This window comes from Dendrobates tinctorius, unplaced genomic scaffold (genome assembly GCF_039654945.1).
Source record: "Dendrobates tinctorius isolate UK_male_01 unplaced genomic scaffold, ASM3965494v1 ptg000136l, whole genome shotgun sequence".
Taxonomy (NCBI): domain Eukaryota; kingdom Metazoa; phylum Chordata; class Amphibia; order Anura; family Dendrobatidae; genus Dendrobates; species Dendrobates tinctorius.
In genome coordinates, this window is record NW_027361804.1 from 5359125 (window position 1) to 5382270 (window position 23146).

Sequence of the window (23146 nt, forward strand, 5' to 3'; positions counted from 1 at the left end):
CACCGGCTGCAGATCTGGGCGGAGGGAGAAGGATGGAATTGCTGAACCGCAAGAGTGACCCAGGCCTCGAAAAAATGGGCCCCATAGGCTTGGCCTAGTGCCTCCTCCACCTAAGGAGTCTTGTGCCACAAGGAGGTTATACGAGGGGTTAACTACCTCCATTATGGAGGTCCTTGCCGAGGGTTAATGCAGAGGGCCGGGAGGGGGCCGGTAATGCAGGGAGTGCGGCTTTTACCAGTTAGGTCATAAAAGCTTCTATGTTTCTAGAAGGAATTCTCCATCACGTTCCGGATAATCTCCTCCATTAGGGCCGAGCGGCATGTGAGCAGCAGCACCGGACCCGGCTCCTACGCACGCCGTAATCTGCTCAGTGTGCACAGGCCCTATATACAGGAGGACGTGCTGTACCCTATAGCGCTATACAACAGGACGTGCTGTGCCCTATAGCCCTATACAACAGGACGTGCTGTGCCCTATAGCCCTACACAACAGGACGTGCTGTACCCTATAGCCCTATACAACAGGACGTACTGTGCCCTATACAACAAGACGTGCTGTACCCTATAGCCCTACACAACAGGACGTGCTGTGCCCTATAGCCCTACACAACAGGACGTGCTGTGCCCTATAGCCCTACACAACAGGACGTGCTGTGCCCTATAGCCCTACACAACAGGACGTGCTGTGCCCTATAGCCCTACACAACGGGACGTGCTGTGCCCTATAGCCCTACACAACGGGACGTGCTGTGCCCTATAGCCCTACACAACAGGACGTGCTGTGCCCTATAGCCCTACACAACGGGACGTGCTGTACCCTATAGCCCTACACAACGGGACGTGCTGTGCCCTATAGCCCTACACAACAGGACGTGCTGTGCCCTATAGCCCTACACAACAGGACGTGCTGTGCCCTATAGCCCTACACAACAGGACGTGCTGTACCCTATAGCCCTACACAACAGGACGTGCTGTACCCTATAGCCCTATACAACAGGACGTGCTGTACGCTATAGCCCTATACAACAGGACGTGCTGTACCCTATAGCCCTACACAACGGGACGTGCTGTACCCTATAGCCCTACACAACAGGACGTGCTGTGCCCTATAGCCCTACACAACAGGACGTGCTGTGCCCTATAGCCCTACACAACAGGACGTGCTGTACCCTATAGCCCTACACAACAGGACGTGCTGTGCCCTATAGCCCTATACAACAGGACGTGCTGTACCCTATAGCCCTATACAACAGGACGTGTTGTACGCTATAGCCCTATACCACAGGACGTACTGTGCCCTATAGCCCTACACAACAGGACGTGCTGTACCCTATAGCCCTACACAACAGGACGTGCTGTACCCTATAGCCCTACACAACAGGACGTGCTGTACCCTATAGCCCTACACAACAGGACGTGCTGTGCCCTATAGCCCTACACAACAGGACGTGCTGTGCCCTATAGCCCTACACAACAGGACGTGCTGTACCCTATAGCCCTACACAACAGGACGTGCTGTGCCCTATAGCCCTATACAACAGGACGTGCTGTACCCTATAGCCCTATACAACAGGACGTGCTGTACGCTATAGCCCTACACAACAGGACGTGCTGTGTCCTATAGCCCTATACAGGAGGACGTGCTGTACCCTATAGCCCTATACAACAGGACGTGCTGTACCCTATAGCCCTATACAGGAGGACATGCTGTACCCTATAGCCCTATACAACAGGACGTGCTGTACGCTATAGCCCTACACAACAGGACGTGCTGTACCCTATAGCCCTACACAACAGGACGTGCTGTGCCCTATAGCCCTATACAACAGGACGTGCTGTACCCTATAGCCCTACACAACAGGACGTGCTATGCCCTATAGCCCTACACAACAGGACGTGCTGTACCCTATAGCCCTATACAACAGGACGTGCTGTACCCTATAGCCCTATACCACAGGACGTGCTGTACCCTATAGAAGGGGAACACTATAACCCCTGAGGAGTCACATGTTCCAGATGTCACGGGGGACAATTTACTCCTAATGAAAGGGCGCAAAGCCAGTGACCCCCATACGTGACGCCGTGCCGGATTAACCTTATCCCACCCGATCTGATCCCAAAAAAGAGTCACTGTGCGATGTTACGTCAGTGGTCCGGGCAGGGGGCGCTCTGATGGCGGACCCCCCCCCCATTATCACCGCTGATGCTTACACTGCGCACTTTACTCCCGTGTGAGGTCACATGTTCACAGTTCAGCCAGACCCAGGGATCTCCCACTAATCCATCCAAGGACCCCCAACATCTTTCTAAGAATCCCACCAGGCAGAGGAGGGGGCTGCAGAGCAAAAGACCGGTGTGTGTAGCCCCTGCTCCTGTCACATCAAGTGCACTCACATCTGCTGTGATGGATGCACAACACCTACACATTGAGAATGCAGCTGTGGAAGCGACTGGAGCATAAGGAACCGGAATGGAGAATGCAGCTGTGGAAGCGACTGGAGCATAAGGAACCAGAATGGAGAATGCAGCTGTGGAAGCGACTGGAGCATAAGGAACCAGAATGAAGAATGCAGCTGTGGAAGCGACTGGAGCATAAGGAACCGGAATGGAGAATGCAGCTGTGGAAGCGACTGGAGCATAAGGAACCGGAATGAAGAATGCAGCTGTGGAAGCGACTGGAGCATAAGGAACCAGAATGGAGAATGCAGCTGTGGAAGCGACTGGAGCATAAGGAACCGGAATGAAGAACGCAGCTGTGGAAGCGACTGGAGCATAAGGAACCAGAATGAAGAATGCAGCTGTGGAAGCGACTGGAGCATAAGGAACCAGAATGGAGAATGCAGCAGTGGAAGCGACTGGAGCATAAGGAACCAGAATGGAGAACGCAGCTGTGGAAGCGACTGGAGCATTAGGAACCGGAATGAAGAACGCAGCTGTGGAAGCGACTGGAGCATAAGGAACCAGAATGAAGAACGCAGCTGTGGAAGCGACTGGAGCATAAGGAACCAGAATGAAGAATGCAGCTGTGGAAGCGACTGGAGCATAAGGAACCAGAATGAAGAATGCAGCTGTGGAAGCGACTGGAGCATAAGGAACCAGAATGAAGAATGCAGCTGTGGAAGCGACTGGAGCATAAGGAACCAGAATGAAGAATGCAGCTGTGGAAGCGACTGGAGCATAAGGAACCAGAATGAAGAATGCAGCTGTGGAAGCGACTGGAGCATAAGGAACCAGAATGAAGAATGCAGCTGTGGAAGCGACTGGAGCATAAGGAACCTGAATGAAAAACGCAGCTGTGGAAGCGACTGGAGCATAAGAAACCGGAATGAAGAACGCAGCTGTGGAAGCGACTGGAGCATAAGGAACCGGAATGAAGAACGCAGCTGTGGAAGCGACTGGAGCATAAGGAACCGGAATGAAGAACGCAGCTGTGGAAGCGACTGGAGCATAAGGAACCAGAATGAAGAATGCAGCTGTGGAAGCGACTGGAGCATAAGGAACCAGAATGAAGAATGCAGCTGTGGAAGCGACTGGAGCATAAGGAACCAGAATGAAGAATGCAGCTGTGGAAGCGACTGGAGCATAAGGAACCAGAATGAAGAATGCAGCGGTGGAAGCGACTGGAGCATAAGGAACCGGAATGAAGAACGCAGCTGTGGAAGTGACTGGAGCATAAGGAACCGGAATGAAGAACGCGGCTGTGGAAGAGACTGGAGCATAACTAACGGGAATGAAGAACGCAGCTGTGGAAGCGACTGGAGCATAAGGAACCGGAATGAAGAACGCAGCTGTGGAAGCGACTGGAGCATAAGGAACCGGAATTAAGAATGCAGGTGTGGAAGTGATTGGAGTACAGGACATGAGGATGTCCTCCGCTATGCGGAGATGGAAGAGAACCCATTCTACTGAACACGTCAGCGCATACAAGCAGTCCCTTGACAGCTTTAAGTCCACGCTCTCTGCTGCAAAACAAACTTACTTCTCATCTCATATCCTTCGTCTCACAACCCTAAACAGCTCTTCAACACTTTCAATTCTCTGCTCCGTCCCACAACACCTCCTCCCCCTCCTCTCATTTCTGCTGAAGACTTTGCCTCCTTCTTTAAGCCGAAGATTGACACGATCACACAATACTTTGGCCCGCAGCCCCCAATGCCCCTCTTAGGCCTGTTTCACACTTCAGTTTTTGTCCATCAGTCAAGATCCGCCGTTTTGCAAAAAAAAAAAAAACGGATCCGCCATTTTGTTTGTCGGATCCGTTTTTCCCCATTGAGTTGCATTACTGGCGGATCTTGACGGATGGCCATCCGTTGGATCCGTTTTTTTGCGGATCTGTCAAAATTTCGCTGTCCGCCGACATGCCCGAACGGAGCATGTAACGTTTTTTCGCCCGGCAGGATCCGCACTTCACACTGCGCATGGCCAAAAGTCTTCACTCAGCCGGAAATTTAACCCTAAAGTCTGTTCTGCCGGCTGGTAAAAAAAATTCTCTCGGTTCCTTTAAAATTCTTCATTCATCAGATCAGTCAAAAAAAAAATGGTCCGGTGGCATCCGTTCACATCAGTTAGCAACGGATCCACTTTCCACCATTTTGGCGGATTTTAACTGACAAAAAAACTGAAGTGTGAAACGGCCTGCTCAGCCCTGTTCTGCAAAAGCCAGCTTCTCCACCATGACAGATCAGCTCGCCACCCTTCTGTCAAGATCACACGTTGCCACTTGTGCCCTCGACCCGCTTCCATCCCACCTCATCCCTACCTTGGCCACAGTCCTCATCCCATCTCTAACACACCTCTTCAACCTTTCACTTACAAATGGTATCTTTCCCTCATCCTTCAAACATGCCTCTATCACACCCATCCTCAAAAAGCCCTCCCTCAACCCCCATCCTCTGTGTCTAACTATCGCCCGATATCTCTTCTCCCTTACGCCTCAGAACTACTGGAGCAGCATGTATATCTTGAACTGTCCTCCCACCTCTCCTCCTGTTCCCTCTTTGACCGGTTACAATCTGGCTTCCGACCGCATCACTCAACTGAAACTGCCCTAACTAAAGTCACCAACGACCTACTAACCGCCAAGAGCAAGCGACACTACTCTGTCCTCCTTCTCCTGGACCTGTCCTCTGCCTTCGACACCGTGGACCATTCCCTCCTGCTACAGACTCTCCTCTTGGCATCACAGACCTGGCCCTATCCAGGATCTCATCATACCTAACAGACCGAACATTCACCGTCTCCCTCTCACACACCACCTCCTCACCTCACCCTCTGTCTGTCGGTGTTCCCCAATGCTCAGTCCTAGGACCCCTACTATTCTCCATCTACACCTTCGGCTTGGGACAGCTCATAGAATCCCACGGTTTGCAGTATCACCTCTATGCCGATGACACGCAGATCTACCTATCTGGACCCGACCTCGCCTCCTTACTGACTGACATCCCACAATGTCTGTCTGCTATCTCAGCCTTCTTCTCTGCTCGCTTTCTCAAACTGAACCTGGACAAAACAGAATTCATCCTCTTTCCCCCATCTCACTCTACCCCTCCACCAGACCTATCCATCAATGTCAATGGCTGCTCGCTTTCCCCAGTCCCGCACGCTCAGTGCCTTGGGGTGATCCTCGACCCTGCCCTCGCTTTCAAACCACATATCCAAGCCCTCGCCTCCTCAAACTCAAAAATATTTCCTGGATCCACTCATTCCTCAACCACAAAAACACTAGTGCACACTCTTATCTCCCGCCTCGACTACTGCAACCTCCTACTCTCTGGCCTCCCCTCTAGAACTCTGGTTCCGCTCCAGTCCATCCTACACTCTGCTGCCCGACTAATCCACCTGTCTCCCCGCTATTCCCCAGCCTCCCCCCTATGCCAGGCCCTTCACTGGCTTCCTATCGCCCAGAGGCTCCAAATCAAAACCCTAACCATGACATACAAAGCCATCCACAACCTGTCTCCTCCATACATCTGTGACATGGTCTCTAGGTACCTACCCGCACGCAACCTCCGATCCTCTCAAGATCTCCTTCTCTACTCCCCCCTTATCTCTTCTTCCCACAACCGCATACAAGACTTCTCCCGTGCTTCCCCCCTACTCTGGAACTCTCTGCCGCAACACATCAGACTCTCACCATCAACGGAAACCTTCAAGAAGTACCTGAAGACCCACCTGTTCCGACAAGCCTACAGCCTGCAATGATCCTCGGTCTACTGAACCAGCACACGACCTGCTCTACCCTCTCCTACTGTATCCTCACCCTCCCTGTAGACTGTGAGCCGTCGCGGGCAGGGTCCCCTCTCCTTATGTACTTGTGTGTCCCTTGTCTTACACATGTTTATGACACTTGTCTATATTTCCCTTTTTCACATGCAAAAGCGCCATGGAATAAATGGCGCTATATAAATGCATAATAATATCAGCACTAGATAAAGCGTTAGTAATTGTCTTTAGGGCAGGGTCCCATCTGTGACGACACTACAACTCCAGACATGACCGCACACTAGGAGTTGTAGTTTTGCCAGCGGCTGGAAACCAGCAACAAGCAAGGACATGACCCAGGAATCTGCCCTCAGACCAGTTCTGGCCCCCTGAAAATGTCAGCCCCCCATTAGTTCTTGACCTTCATCCATCAACATAACAGGTAAAGCCCCCATATCTCCGACCCACAGACTCTTGCTGCGGAACACCGGGGGAGGCGACGACTACAACGCCACTAAATGTACGAAGAGGGTAATACTGCGCAGCATTCACCCTTGACACATCGCATCAGCGCCGCGTCCCACAGGACGGGCAGAGACCGCCGCGTCCCACAGGACGGGCAGAGACCGCCGCGTCCCACAGGACGGGCAGAGACCGCCGCGTCCCACAGGACGGGCAGAGACCGCCGCGTCCCACAGGACGGGCAGAGACCGCCGCGTCCCACAGGACGGGCAGAGACCGCCGCGTCCCACAGGACGGGCAGAGACCGCCGCGTCCCACAGGACGGGCAGAGACCGCCGCGTCCCACAGGACGGGCAGAGACCGCCGCGTCCCACAGGACGGGCAGAGACCGCCGCGTCCCACAGGACGGGCAGAGACCGCCGCGTCCCACAGGACGGGCAGAGACCGCCGCGTCCCACAGGACGGGCAGAGACCGCCGCGTCCCACAGGACGGGCAGAGACCGCCGCGTCCCACAGGACGGGCAGAGACCGCCGCGTCCCACAGGACGGGCAGAGACCGCCGCGTCCCACAGGACGGGCAGAGACCGCCGCGTCCCACAGGACGGGCAGAGACCGCCGCGTCCCACAGGACGGGCAGAGACCGCCGCGTCCCACAGGACGGGCAGAGACCGCCGCGTCCCACAGGACGGGCAGAGACCGCCGCGTCCCACAGGACGGGCAGAGACCGCCGCGTCCCACAGGACGGGCAGAGACCGCCGCGTCCCACAGGACAGGCAGAGACCGCCGTGTCCAGTGCATCTCTGCTAAACCACAAGCTCAGAAAAGTAACAGGAGCCTCCACAATAACATGGGGTATCCCCTTTAAGAAGCAGATGCTGCCCTCATGAAGCTGCTGTTTACAGCAGCCTGTGCTCTGTGAATGGGTAGAGGGTCAGGAGGGTGCAGGGAAAGCCACAACACTGCAAAATCTAAAATGTAGCAGTATAAGAGGCTGCGTAACGTCAACATATCACACAGTAGTTTTCATAGGGGCCTGAAATGGCGGAGAACAGGGAGTAACAGATTGTGGGTGATAACAGAGCAACAGATTTCATGTCTCAAACAGAGAAAGGGGAAGCATTAAAGGTGCGCTGTCCCTTTAAGAGGAGCAGAAAGCCGATCTGTCCTGCATTAAACCCTCTGCACAGACTCGCTGACTTTCTTCTTCTCATTTTGTGTGGTGGAGTTTTATCTGTGCACTAATTCCTCTGATCGGGGTTAATCCTGTCTCTGGGGGGGGGGGGGGGGGGGGAAAATCGCAGTGACCAGACAAGGGGAAGAGCAGGAGGACCTGCGACTACCACCCCCAGCATTGCTCCACACCACCAGTCCTCCTGTAGGTTCAGTCTGTACAATTCCTTCCCTCTTGGAGTGTTTGCTACAATGTATGAGCGCAGGTAGAATCCATCAGGCAGTGGATTGTCTAAACCGGATACAACTGTACCAAACCCTCAGCTGTCAGCAGTATTGGGTCTGTGCAAGTCAATGACCGCAAAGATTGAGCTGCAGAACTTCTCAAACAATTAAACTTACAATGACAAAATGTTTCCTACTCCAGGACATCCAGAACTGCATTCACAATTCTGCAGGCAAACGGCAAGATAACGCAATGCACTTAGGAATCGCGCGGCGTTACACTTTAATCACTATATTGTGCCCGGTGTAAACTGCATCTCCAATGATCCAGACCCTGAACCAGCAGGACGTGCGAGGTCAGGAGCCCAGAAGTCATCCGGCGGACACTCCACGGACACTCGTACACAGGCACAGAACATCTGCATCACCGGAGGCGAGAAGGTCTGTGTGAACTGCGGCGCTCATGGTCTGCAGAGGTGCCCTGTAGATCTGTGCTGTTTACAGATCCTTACTACAAGATGAAGAATTGGGGCCCATTAACAAAAGTTTCTGCTCCCAGAGGGAGTGAAGAGTCCTCAGATCAGAGACACCTGGCAGCAGCCGACAACGGAAACCGCAGACCGAGAATCCTACAATAAAGCTCGGGAAATAGTCCCCAAGAGCGAGCGACGTCAGGAAACCGGAGCGAGGTTGGCAGCTATAAGGGTCATATACAACATCGCTGGGTCACCGAGGGGCTGAAAACAGAGGAAAATAGCCACAAAGCACCATAGTCACACTATACATTACTTATCCTGTATTTTACCCCAGAGCTGCACTCACTATTCTGGTGGTGCAGTCACTGTGTACATACATTACTGATCCTGAGTTACATCCTGTATTATACCCCAGAGCTGCGCTCACTATTCTGCTGGTGCAGTCACTGTGTACATACATTACTGATCCGGAGTTAGATCCTGTATTTTACCCCAGAGCTGCGCTCACTATTCTGCTGGTGCAGTCACTGTGTACATACATTACATTACTGATCCTGAGTTACATCCTGTATTATACCCCAGAGCTGCGCTCACTATTCTGCTTGTGCAGTCACTGTGTACATACATTACTGATCCGGAGTTAGATCCTGTATTTTACCCCAGAGCTGCGCTCACTATTCTGCTGGTGCAGTCACTGTGTACATACATTACTGATCCTGAGTTACATCCTGTATTATACCCCAGAGCTACACTCACTATTCTGCTGGTGCAGTCACTGTGTACATACATTACTGATCCTGAGTTACATCCAGTATTATACCCCAGAGCTGCACTCACTATTCTGCTGGTGCAGTCACTGTGTACATACATTACGTTACTGATCCTGAGTGACATCCTGTATTATACCCCAGAGCTGCGCTCACTATTCTGCTGGTGCAGTCACTGTGTACATACATTGCATTACTGATCCTGAGTGACATCCTGTATTATACCCCAGAGCTGCGCTCACTATTCTGCTGGTGCAGTCACTGTGTACATACATTGCATTACTGATCCTGAGTGACATCCTGTATTATACCCCAGAGATGCGCTCACTATTCTGCTGGTGCAGTCACTGTGTACATACATTACTGATCCTGAGTTACCTCCTGTATTATACCCGAGAGCTGCACTCACTATTCTGCTGGTGCAGTCACTGTGTACACACATTACATTACTGATCCTGAGTTACATCCTGTATTATACTCCAGAGCTGCACTCACTATTCTACTGGTGCAGTCACTGTGTACATACATTACATTACTGATCCTGAGTTACCTCCTGTATTGTACTCCAGAGCTGCACTCACTATTCTGCTGGTGCAGTCACTGCGTACATACATTACTGATCCTGAGTTACCTCCTGTATTATACCCCAGAGCTGCACTCACTATTAATACTGCTGGTGAAGTCACTGTATACATACATTACTGATCCTGAGTTACCTCCTGTATTATAATCCAGAGCTGCAATCACTATTCTGCTGGTGCAGTCACTGTGTACATACATTACTGATCCTGAGTTACATCCTGTATTATACCCCAGAGCTGCACTCACTATTCTGCTGGTGCACTCACTGTGTACATACAGTGCCTACAAGTAGTATTCAACCCCCTGCAGATTTAGCAGGTTTACACATTCGGAATTAACTTGGCATTGTGACATTTGGACTGTAGATCAGCCTGGAAGTGTGAAATGCACTGCAGCAAAAAAGAATGTTATTTCTTTGTTTAATTTTTTTTTAAATTGTGAAAAGTTTATTCAGAGGGTTATTTATTATTCAACCCCTCAAACCACCAGAATTCTGTTTGGTTCCCCTAAAGTATTAAGAAGTATTTCAGGCACAAAGAACAATGAGCTTCACATGTTTGGATTAATTATCTTTTTCCAGCCTTTTCTGACTATTTAAGACCCTCCCCAAACTTGTGAGCAGCACTCATACATGGTCAACATGGGAAAGACAAAGGAGCATTCCAAGGCCATCAGAGACAAGATCGTGGAGGGTCACAAGGCTGGCAAGGGGTACAAAACCCTTTCCAAGGAGTTGGGCCTACCTGTCTCCACTGTTGGGAGCATCATCCGGAAGTGGAAGGCTTATGGAACTACTGTTAGCCTTCCACGGCCTGGACAGCCTTTGAAAGTTTCCTCCCGTGCCGAGGCCAGGCTTGTCCGAAGAGTCAAGGCTAACCCAAGGACAACAAGGAAGGAGCTCCGGGAAGATCTCATGGCACTGGGGACATTGGTTTCAGTCAATACCATAAGTAAAGTACTCCACCGCAATGGTCTCCGTTCCAGACGAGCCCGTAAGGTACCTTTACTTTCAAAGCGTCATGTCAAGGCTCATCTACAGTTTGCTCATGATCACTTGGAGGACTCTGAGACAGACTGGTTCAAGGTTCTCTGGTCTGATGAGACCAAGATCGAGATCTTTGGTGCCAACCACACACGTGACGTTTGGAGACTGGATGGCACTGCATACGACCCCAAGAATACCATCCCTACAGTCAAGCATGGTGGTGGCAGCATCATGCTGTGGGGCTGTTTCTCAGCCAAGGGGCCTGGCCATCTGGTCCGCATCCATGGGAAGATGGATAGCACGGCCTACCTGGAGATTTTGGCCAAGAACCTCCGCTCCTCCATCAAGGATCTTAAGATGGGTCGTCATTTCATCTTCCAACAAGACAACGACCCAAAGCACACAGCCAAGAAAACCAAGGCCTGGTTCAAGAGGGAAAAAAATCAAGGTGTTGCAGTGGCCTAGTCAGTCTCCTGACCTTAACCCAATTGAAAACTTGTGGAAGGAGCTCAAGATTAAAGTCCACATGAGACACCCAAAGAACCTAGATAACTTGGAGAAGATCTGCATGGAGGAGTGGGCCAAGATAACTCCAGAGACCTGTGCCGGCCTGATCAGGTCTTATAAAAGACGATTATTAGCTGTAATTGCAAACAAGGGTTATTCCACAAAATATTAAACCTAGGGGTTGAATAATAATTGACCCACACTTGTATGTTTAAAATTTATTAAAATTTAACTGAGCAACGTAACTTTTTGGTTAGTAAGATTTATGCATCTGTTAATAAATCCTGCTGTTGTGTGAAGTTTGAAGGCTCTAACTTATTTGCATCTTATCAAACCTGCTAAATCTGCAGGGGGTTGAATACTACTTGTAGGCACTGTACATCCTGTATTATACCCCAGAGCTGCACTCACTATTCTGCTGGTGCAGTCACTGTGTACATACATTACATTACTGATCCTGAGTTACCTCCTGTATTATACTCCAGAGCTGCGCTCACTATTCTGCTGGTGCAGTCACTGTGTACATACATTACTTATTTAGCATTATACTCCAGAGCAGCGCTCACTCTTGTCCAGTACTTATGATTTAGCAGATCATTCTGGCCTCAGTCCTAGATGAAATACCACATCTGTAATCTGATGAGTCTCGGATTCTCGCACCCACGTGAGAATGAAGAGAAAAATACAGAGACCGTCGGGTTTCGTCCTCCTTCGCCGAGCGCCACATTCTACACCGATCATTTACATTCCGACATGCGATAGCGGCGCAGGAGCGCAGTCGGGAACCTCTCTGGAGAGAAGCCGCTGCCCGCTTCTGTGCCCACCAGATCCATCCAGCTGCACAGAGACCTGCAGAGCGGAAATCCCAGAAATATAGAGAAAGGTAGAAGGAGCTTAACCCACGCGGTGCTGGAGGGAACATTCCAACCACAGATATGGGGCATCCGGGGATCCATCCTACAGCTTTGTCCTATTCCAGTGCTTTACACTGCAGCTTTGCTCAATTCGGACTCAAGCTTAGCTGCACTGTACTTACAGAGTCTAAATTAGAGTGAAAATGACCATGTGGCTCAATAAAAGCTAAGTCTGCAGGTTTATCTCTCCGCCATGCTTTAGACTGCAGCTCTGCTCCATTAGGGCAGAATAGTCTCTGGTAACTCCGGTTCGGGTGACTTGTCCCCCGGGCGGTGGTAGGATGCTCTGTGTGCAGATCCCAGCACTGTGGCTCGTCCTCTGGGCTGCGCCTGTCGTGAGGCCGCACGTGTTCACCTTTATTCCTCTGGTGTTTCGTTACTATAACACTATGAGTCAGCGGCTAATCACCGGCTCCTGGATAACCCCTGGCAGCCGCAGTGTCCTCCACCTGGCACCAGCCGCACAACACAGGACCAGTGAACGAGGCCGGAGGGAGCGCAGCTCTGAGGTCTCTCACCAAACATCTGCATCTACATTACAACCAATAAGCCAAAGACTGAGGGGAAAACTTCACCACCACTGCCAATCACACGCAAAAAAACAAATCTATCCCAGGACCCCCCACTCGCCCAGAGACCACCGAAGAGGTGTCTTACCATTGTATAATGGAAGTTCCTGAAAATTATTTATATACTTTCAATTTCAAGACCTCTACTTGGGGAGGCCCCAAACCCCAGAGGCGCGGCGAGGCCCCCAAACCCCAGAGGCCCCCAAAAGCAGAAGCGTGGCGAAGCCCCCAAAAGCAGAAGCGTGGCGAGGCCCCCAAACCCAGAGGCGCGTAATTCAAACTAAAATAAATTCTGCTGGCTTCAGGTGGAAACAGTCACCAAGTTGGCGGCAAAACATGTCACTAAATGCGAAGCTTGGGAGGAGCCAGAGCTGCTCATCCAGAGCTTCCCGGTTCATTAATCTAATGTTAGAGCCACAGTGAAGAATGAGGAAGTGAATAATGACTGCAACGCAGGGTAAGGCCGGGGTCACACTAACCGACGCAAAATACGGTCAGTATTTTACATGCGTAATACGGATGAATGGCCCCTAAACAGTGCTCCGTATGTCATCCGTAATCAAGGTGTGGTCGCGTATTTTGCGCATGTTAACATCCGTATGTAATCCGTATGGCGAGATTTTCTCGCAGGCTTGCAAAATGGACATATAATGGAGCCCTATGACAGGGTTTATAACAGAAACCAAAGAATAGATATAGACACATAGAATGCATATATATATATATATATGTGTGTGTGTATTCTATGTGTATATATCTATTCATTCGTTTCTTTATTAAACCTGTCAGTGTGAGTTTACTGTATCGCGCACTGAATTGTCGGCTTTTCTAAGACACCGGGTGCGTATTTCTCGCAAGTCACATGTGTGCTCCGTGTGTAATCCGTATTTTTTGCGCACCCATAGACTTGCATTGGCGTATTACGGGTGTAGTACGCTGACAGTTCCAGCATGCTGCGATTGGCACGGAGCTTAGAATACGGATGAGAAATATACGGCTGGTGCGAGGGACCCCATAGAGAATCATTGGTCCGTGTCTAATGCGTGCTTTTAGCGCCTCTCACTCGGCCGTATTCCTCGCCAGTGTGACCCCGGCCTAATACAGAAGCTGTTGTCTGAAACAGTCAGCAAGTTGGCAGTCGTTCCCTTCCCATACAAATATCAATGATTGGGCTCTAACTGCACGATCCTCGTCACTCACAATCTGACCCCAGGAACAGGTGTTTGCAGGCCGCTGCTCGCTGGCCGCAGATTCTGCAGCAGCCGGGGCCGCCATGCTTCCCCTCTCCCATGTGGCAATGTGGGAACAGTGCGGGATGACAAGACCATGCATGCTGCGGCTGCTCGGCTCTGCTACGCCGCACTTTCCCAGGTGACCTGGATTCCTGAGGAAACGTATCATGCATGTGTCACGTCTGTTTGATGAGGGAGAATGCACATTCCTCTCCGAGGATTTTTTTTGCCTTCTCCTCCCGCTGAGAGCAGTGTGACCCTCTGTAACTTCTCTGCGCAACGTGGGGGAAAGAGCTCAAATAGCAACTCCCTAATACAGTGCGACCCGCTCAGAACGTCCGTGTCCACCAGATACAATCACCGATATAGTCCGGTCTGTAGTTCTAGAGAGAGGGTGGTCTATATGTCGTCAGGACCCCCTATACGTATATGGCCGCTATACACCAGCTGAGCGCTGATCCGGCCTCGCTCACTAAATCATTGGTTACTGCATAACTCTGGCAGAGGAGCGGCCGGCCAGTCGGGCGGGGGTGCAGGGGCCCCTCGGGGCCTTTCCTAATGGCTTTATGTTCTCTGTCCACCAGTAATAAAGGGCGATTAGCGCTTTTATAAATCATCCTAACGGCGACATAAAGAGGCAAAATGAGGAAGTCGCAGATACAGATCTGAAAGCATGGAAGTTTATGGCGTGAGGAAAGTTCTCCGCTCACCTGAGCGGCACAAGGGGGTGACAGCTATGGGACAGGTGCGATCCCACGGCTGGAAACTCCAAGGAAGGGGCTCATGATCCCCTTTCATGCGCCCAAGTACAAAGATGCTGCCGGCAGACTATTCTATACAAATCCGCATGGAGGAGAAGGGGCGAGCGCCCCTGTGGGTCCGGGCCCTGCGGCCGTATTGGTAGTCACCCGGCTTTCACACAAGACACATGAAGACGGCTGGCGATGCAGCACAAAGCCCCATCTGTTTGGAGAACGGTCACGCTGGGGGCAGAGCACCCATTACCTGTGCGCAGGAAGCGGCCATTATCCCGAGCACATGGATCAGATAGGACGCTCATTGTCAGGGAGGCGGCACACGCAAAAACACCACGTCCCTGCCATTACCCTCCGGGTCACCGATCCATTATGTGACCCCGCGGGATTCATCGTCACTTGGCCAAACTGCCGGGGATTTCCTCTGCACATGTCTGCAGCGCGGCCACTGATGGAGAAGGTGACCGCCATATGAGCGTCCATATCCTCACACAGCGGCCTCATCCAATCCTGACAACTCCTGCAGCCGTCTGCACTCACTTCACGTCAACATCTCTGCTTCGTGTCAGTGACGGTAAACACGGCCCAACAACGCTCATCACATCTGAGGGGTTCCTGCATTTCTACATAACCGCTCACTGCGCCAACGCTCAGCTGTCAGCTCCACGTACAGGCGACCGCGGAGAAGCATCAGGTCTGGGCAGGTTGTCACACAATCGGCGCACGCAGCTCTGCTGTACGATAAAGTGGAGCAGCCGCAGCGTCGTCACCGAGCAGAAGTGCTGAGCCTACAAGTCCCCAACCACAAGAGGAAGACGACACGAAACAGCACAACCACCCACAGAGGCCGACGGTCACAGGACAGTGCAGGGCACAAGCAGATACAGATCCCGAGTTACGGTACAGCATGTATTATACTCCAGAGCTGCACTCACTATTCTGCTGGTGCAGTCACTGTGTATATACATTACTGATCCTGAGTTACATCCTGTATTATACCCAAGAGCTGCACTCACTATTCTGCTGGTGCAGTCACTGTGTACATTACTGATCCTGAGTTACATCCTGTATTATACCCCAGAGCTGCACTCACTATTCTGCTGGTGCAATCACTGTGTACATACATTACTGATCCTGAGTTACATCCTGTATTATACCCCAGAGCTGCACTCACTATTCTGCTGGTGCAGTCACTGTGTACATACATTACTGATCCTGAGTTACATACTGTATTATACCCCAGAGCTGCACTCACTATTCTGCTGGTGCAGTCACTGTGTACATACATTACTGATCCTGAGTTACATCCTGTATTATACCCCAGAGCTGCACTCACTATTCTGCTGGTGCAGTCACTGTGTACATACATTACTGATCCTGAGTTACATCCTGTATTATACCCCAGAGCTGCACTCACTATTCTGCTGGTGCAGTCACTGTGTACATACATTACTGATCCTGAGTTACCTCCTGTATTATACTCCAGAGCAGCACTCACTATTCTGCTGTCTGGAGACGATTCGGCGCTCACACAGTTAAGCTGCGGCCGGCTCTTACTATAGAATATCACTTTCTAGGAATCGTGCGGGGCCGGATATATTTAGCTCTCTGAGGGCCAGAAGCCGAGCAGTCTGTACGGCCTGTGGAGCAGAATTATATGTCTTACCAGTGAGACATTACCCCCATCCTCGGTGCGGCCTGTATGGGAGCAGTGACCTCATTCTGACCAAAAGGTCACAAAATACAGTGCAGCCCCTCAGACACAAAAGGAGCGGCCGGAGCAGGCGCTCCCCACGTGCAGAGCGGAGGACACGGCCGCACCCAGCGGAGGAGCGGCGACAGGGAAAACTCTGGACCATCAAAAGTGATAACGAGACATAATGACTATTCATCACGTCGAGCGACGGGATGAGAACGACTAGTAACTAGGTGTAAGCAGAACGATCCGGTCACTGACAGCAGGCAGAGATCTTCTGTAACTCTGCATCCAGCGCAGAATGGCTGCCGCAGACCAGCAGGACGACCGCAGACCTGACTGTCAGCTCACAGCCCGCAGCAGAGCGCGAGAATGGTGCTGCAGCAGCCAGCGTACAATGGGGCGGCATTGTACCAGCCGGGCCGCACACACGAGACACAGAAGTCACTGTCCAGTACGGGCAACACAAAGCTGTCAATGCGCCGTTATTTTCAATAGCACCGATGCGCCACACATCACCACGGTCTGCATCGTCGCCAGGTTTCTCCATCGTGTGCCGAGTGTTGTGCAGATCTGCTCTGCCTCTGTGCCAGGCAACCTGAGAGCGGGGGCCGGACGGGCGTCAGACGCGTCTGTAGTGGACTGGAAACTGAGGATCAGCGCCCTATACAGAGATGGATGGTCGCCGTACCAGGTGCCGCTGATCTCCGTGAACAGAGCTGCTACGCCAGAGATAAGGGGAACAATAGATCGGCTGCAGACATACTGTCCCTTTAAGGGGTCTCACTACGAGGATGGACCTCCAGCACTGGGTGACCGCCGGCTATTAAACGCATGGTACCTATGATGACGCCTGAGGATGGCAGTTAACAGGTTAAGTGCACAGTCTGGAGCTCTGCCAGCCAGGTGAGCAGTCGCCGGCCCTTTAATTGGTGCCCGGTCTGAGCAGCGGGTGATCGCGTCGTGCAATTAGCATAATTCCAACCTGCTCTATAATTAGCTGCAGATGAGCTGTGCCAGGCCGTGCCCTCGCCACCACAGCTCTACAGGACAGGTCTGTGCCACGCTCACAGCTGGAAAGACATTAGTCACCGGAAGAGTTTCAGTATAGTGTGCGGATGTTTAGGGTGGTGATACCCGGCAAGACCATCACCCTGCAGCAGTATAACACTGTGCCCTACCTGCCCCCTGGTGTCGCCTCACCTGGTACCTGCCTGCAGAGACTTCCCCAGCCCGGTCCTCCTCGAGGGCACCACTACCACCCATCATCCTCTCCAGGGCACCACCACCTCATCATCATCCTCCTCCTCTCCAGGGCACCACCACCACCTCATCATCATCATCCTCTCCAGGGCACCACCACCACCACCTCATCATCCTCTCCAGGGCACCACCACCACCACCTCATCATCCTCTCCAGGGCACCACCACCACCACCTCATCATCCTCTCCAGGGCACCACCACCACCCCATCAACCTCTCCAGGGCACCACCACCACCCCCATCAACCTCTCCAGGGCACCACCACCACCCCCATCAACCTCTCCAGGGCACCACCACCACCCCCATCAACCTCTCCAGGGCACCACCACCACCCCCATCAACCTCTCCAGGGCACCACCACCACCCCCATCAACCTCTCCAGGGCACCACCACCACCCCCATCAACCTCTCCAGGGCACCACCACCACCCCCATCAACCTCTCCAGGGCACCACCACCACCCCCATCAACCTCTCCAGGGCACCACCACCACCCCCATCAACCTCTCCAGGGCACCACCACCACCCCCATCAACCTCTCCAGGGCACCACCACCACCCCCATCAACCTCTCCAGGGCACCACCACCACCCCCATCAACCTCTCCAGGGCACCACCACCACCCCCATCAACCTCTCCAGGGCACCACCACCACCCCCATCAACCTCTCCAGGGCACCACCACCACCCCCATCAACCTCTCCAGGGCACCACCACCACCCCCATCAACCTCTCCAGGGCACCACCACCACCCCCATCAACCTCTCCAGGGCACCACCACCACCCCCATCAACCTCTCCAGGGCACCACCACCACCCCCATCAACCTCTCCAGGGCACCACCACCACCCCCATCAACCTCTCCAGGGCACCACCACCACCCCCATCAACCTCTCCAGGGCACCACCACCACCCCCATCAACCTCTCCAGGGCACCACCACCACCCCCATCAACCTCTCCAGGGCACCACCACCACCCCCATCAACCTCTCCAGGGCACCACCACCACCCCCATCAACCTCTCCAGGGCACCACCACCACCCCCATCAACCTCTCCAGGGCACCACCACCACCCCCATCAACCTCTCCAGGGCACCACCACCACCCCCATCAACCTCTCCAGGGCACCACCACCACCCCATCAACCTCTCCAGGGCACCACCACCACCCCATCAACCTCTCCAGGGCACCACCACCACCCCATCAACCTCTCCAGGGCACCACCACCACCCCATCAACCTCTCCAGGGCACCACCACCACCCCATCAACCTCTCCAGGGCACCACCACCACCCCATCAACCTCTCCAGGGCACCACCACCACCCCATCAACCTCTCCAGGGCACCACCACCACCCCATCAACCTCTCCAGGGCACCACCACCACATCATTCTCTCCAGGGCACCACCACCACCTCATCATCCTCTCCAGGGCACCACCACCTCATCATCCTCTCCAGGGCACCACCACCTCATCATCCTCTCCAGGGCACCACTACCACCACCTCATCATCCTCTCCAGGGCACCACCACCTCATCATCCTCTCCAGGGCGGCACCACCACCACCACATCATCCTCTCCAGGGCACCACTACCACCACATCATCCTCTCCAGGGCACCACTACCACCACATCATCCTCTCCAGGGCACCACTACCACCACATCATCCTCTCCAGGGCACCACTACCACCACATCATCCTCTCCAGGGCACCACTACCACCACATCATCCTCTCCAGGGCACCACTACCACCACATCATCCTCTCCAGGGCACCACTACCACCTCATCATCCTCTCCAGGGCACCACTACCACCTCATCATCCTCTCCAGGGCACCACAACCACCACCTCATCCAGGGCACCACCACCACCTCATCCTCCTCTCCAGGGCACCACCTCCACCTCCTCTCCAGGGCACCACTTCCACCACCTCATCATCCTCTCCAGGGCACCACTACCACCTCATCCTCTCCAGGGCACCACTACCACCTCATCCTCTCCAGGGCACCACTACCACCACCTCATCATCCTCTCCAGGGCACCACTACCACCACCTCATCATCCTCTCCAGGGCACCACTACCATCACCTCATTATCCTCTCCAGGGCACCACTACCACCACCTCATCATCCTCTACAGGGCACCACTACCTCATCATCCTCTCCAGGGCACCACTACCACCACCTCATCATCTCCAGGGCACCACCACCACCCCATCATCCTCTCCAGAGCACCACCACGACCACCTCATCATCCTCTCCAGGGCACCACCACGACCACCTCATCATCCTCTCCAGGGCACCACCACCACCCCATCATCCTCTCCAGGGATCTTCACTTTAATAACGCGGCAACTCTAAAGACGAGAAACTTACTGACCCCGAGCGAAAGTCACCAAACCCTGGAGGGAGGGAGGCCACGATCAGCTCTGCTCCAGTCACCCACAAGGCTGCAACCTGGCGCCCTCAGCTGTGACACTACAATTCCCAGCATGTCACAAGTTATACAAGAGGGTCAGACCAGAGGGATCTGCACAACTACTGCTCTGCAAGTGCAGCTCTGCCCACCGAGCTCACGCCTGCGGTTACAACTCCTGCCACCGCCATCTGCAGACGCCGGCCCCCCGCCACCCCCTCCATCCACAGACGCCGCCCCCCCCCCGTCCCCTCCATCCACAGACGCCGGCCCATCCGCCCGCCCCCTCCATCCACAGACGCCGGCCCATCCGCCCGCCCCCTCCATCCACAGACGCCGGCCCATCCGCCCGCCCCCTCCATCCACAGACGCCGGCCCATCCGCCCTCCCCCTCCATCCACAGACGCCGGCCCATCCGCCCTCCCCCTCCATCCACAGACGCCGGCCCATCCGCCCTCCCCCTCCATCCACAGACGCCGGCCCATCCGCCCGCCCCCTCCATCCACAGACGCCGGCCCATCCGCCCGCCCCCTCCATCCACAGACGCCGGCCCATCCGCCCGCCCCCTCCATCCACAGACGCCGGCCCATCCGCCCGCCCCCTCCATCCACAGACGCCGGCCCATCCGCCCGCCCCCTCCATCCACAGACGCCGGCCCATCCGCCCGCCCCCTCCATCCACAGACGCCGGCCCATCCGCCCGCCCCCTCCATCCACAGACGCCGGCCCATCCGCCCGCCCCCTCCATCCACAGACGCCGGCCCATCCGCCCGCCCCCTCCATCCACAGACGCCGGCCCATCCGCCCGCCCCCTCCATCCACAGACGCCGGCCCATCCGCCCGCCCCCTCCATCCACAGACGCCGGCCCATCCGCCCGCCCCCTCCATCCACAGACGCCGGCCCATCCGCCCGCCCCCTCCATCCACAGACGCCGGCCCATCCGCCCGCCCCCTCCATCCACAGACGCCGGCCCATCCGCCCGCCCCCTCCATCCACAGACGCCGGCCCATCCGCCCGCCCCCTCCATCCACAGACGCCGGCCCATCCGCCCGCCCCCTCCATCCACAGACGCCGGCCCATCCGCCCGCCCCCTCCATCCACAGACGCCGGCCCCCCCGCCTGTCCCCTCCATCCACAGACGCCGGCCCATCCGCCTGTCCCCTCCATCCACAGACGCCGGCCCCCCCGCCTGTCCCCTCCATCCACAGACGCCGGCCCATCCGCCTGTCCCCTCCATCCACAGACGCCGGCCCATCCGCCTGTCCCCTCCATCCACAGACGCCGGCCCATCCGCCTGTCCCCTCCTTCCACAGACGCCGGCCCATCCGCCTGCCCCCTCCATCCACAGACGCAGGCCCATCCGCCTGCCCCCTCCATCCACAGACGCAGGCCCATCCGCCTGTCCCCTCCATCCACAGACGCCGGCTCCCCCGCCTGTCCCCTCCATCCACAGACGCCGGCTCCCCCGCCTGTCCCCTCCATCCACAGACGCCGGCCCATCCGCCTGTCCCCTCCATCCACAGACGCCGGCTCCCCCGCCTGTCCCCTCCATCCACAGACGCCGGCCCCCCCGCCTGTCCCCTCCATCCACAGACGCCGGCCCATCAGCCTGTCCCCTCCATCCACAGACGCCGGCCCATCAGCCTGTCCCCTCCATCCACAGACGCCGGCCCATCCGCCTGTCCCCTCCATCCACAGACGCCGGCCCCCCCGCCTGTCCCCTCCATCCACAGACGCCGGCCCATCAGCCTGTCACCTCCATCCACAGACGCCGGCCCCCCCGCCTGTCTCCTCCATCCCAGCCCCTCTCTCGGGCCCTGTGGCCCCCCCAGCCCCTCTCTCGGGCCCTGTGGCCCCCCCAGCCCCTCTCTCGGGCCCTGTGGCCCCCCCAGCCCCTCTCTCGGGCCCCCCCTCACCTGCAGCTCGCACCAGGCCACCTCCACCGTGGTCTCCGTGTCCAGCCCCTTATAAACCGTCTTGAACGATCCTCTCCCGATCTCGATGTCGAACTTGAGGAACCGGCCGTCCGGGGAGAAGCCCACCGCTTTGGTCTCCAGCTCCTCGTTGTCGTCCTGGGCCCTCTCCTCGGGCAGGGAGCGCGGCAGCCGGGAGTCCGGGGCCTCGGCGGGAGCGGGCGGCGGGGCTACGGCCTCCGGGCTGCTCTCCTCCTCTTCCTCGGGCCGGGGCAGCGCGGGCACGGCCGGGAGGCAGAGCACGGACTCGGGCGGGGAGATGCACTGGTTGGACGGCAGCTCCAGGGCTGTGGCGTTGGAGTCGCAGATGACGCTGCGGCGGAAGAAGCGGTGCTCGGCCTTGTCCTTGTCCATGGTGTGCCGGCGCCGGCGGAACTCCTCGGGCCGCCCGTCCGCCTCCTCCCTGGGGGCCGACAGCGACGTATCCGAGCTGGAGCCATTAGAAGGCCGCGGCGGAGCGAGCGACATGGTAGTGGGAGCGCGGGCTGTGGTCTCAGCGGGGCCGGGGGTCGGGGCCCTGCGCGGGCAGCGGGCTGTGAGTCGGCTCCCAGGGCCGGAGCTCACAGGCCATGCTGAGACACGGACATGAGACGAGACGGCCGCTCTCTGACAGGAAGAAGCTCTCCCCTCACACTCCACAGCCTAATGGCGCTCAGCGGCGCCGCGCCGACACACAGCGAGCGCCGGGCACGTCCCTCGCAGCATCGACACGCCCACTAACAAACGTAGCCCCGCCCACCACATGTAACACCCGCCACGCCTTCGCTTTCTTGCTGAAAGCGCTGAAGACGAGGGGGCAACGCCCATTATTTGGTTTTGCTCTCCATCGACCACGCCCACACGCATTGTCACGCCCATAACAGTGTACGCATGCGTATTACCTCTCCTTCGCCTAAGCGGGAAATGACGTCACTGCAGTCCCCAGGGCGTGATGGGAAATGTAGTCTTTTGCGATGCTTGC

General features: G+C 55.2%; 1 protein-coding gene across 6 annotated transcripts in view; it reads right to left on the minus strand.

The window, feature by feature from the left end:
* The window catches only part of WNK1 (WNK lysine deficient protein kinase 1), a 69638-nt gene extending 46706 nt beyond the window's left edge, over window positions 1-22932 (minus strand). For 2 of the 6 annotated variants that reach the window (XM_073544175.1, XM_073544171.1), the window contains exon 1: window positions 22129-22932. In XM_073544175.1, coding sequence (XP_073400276.1) covers window positions 22129-22653 — 525 coding nt within the window. In that variant the 5' untranslated portion in view covers window positions 22654-22932. The remainder of the gene's footprint in view (window positions 1-22128) is intronic. The other 4 variants (XM_073544174.1, XM_073544172.1, XM_073544173.1 and 1 more) reach the window with 3 other exon arrangements.
* Window positions 22933-23146: the final 214 nt, after the last annotated feature.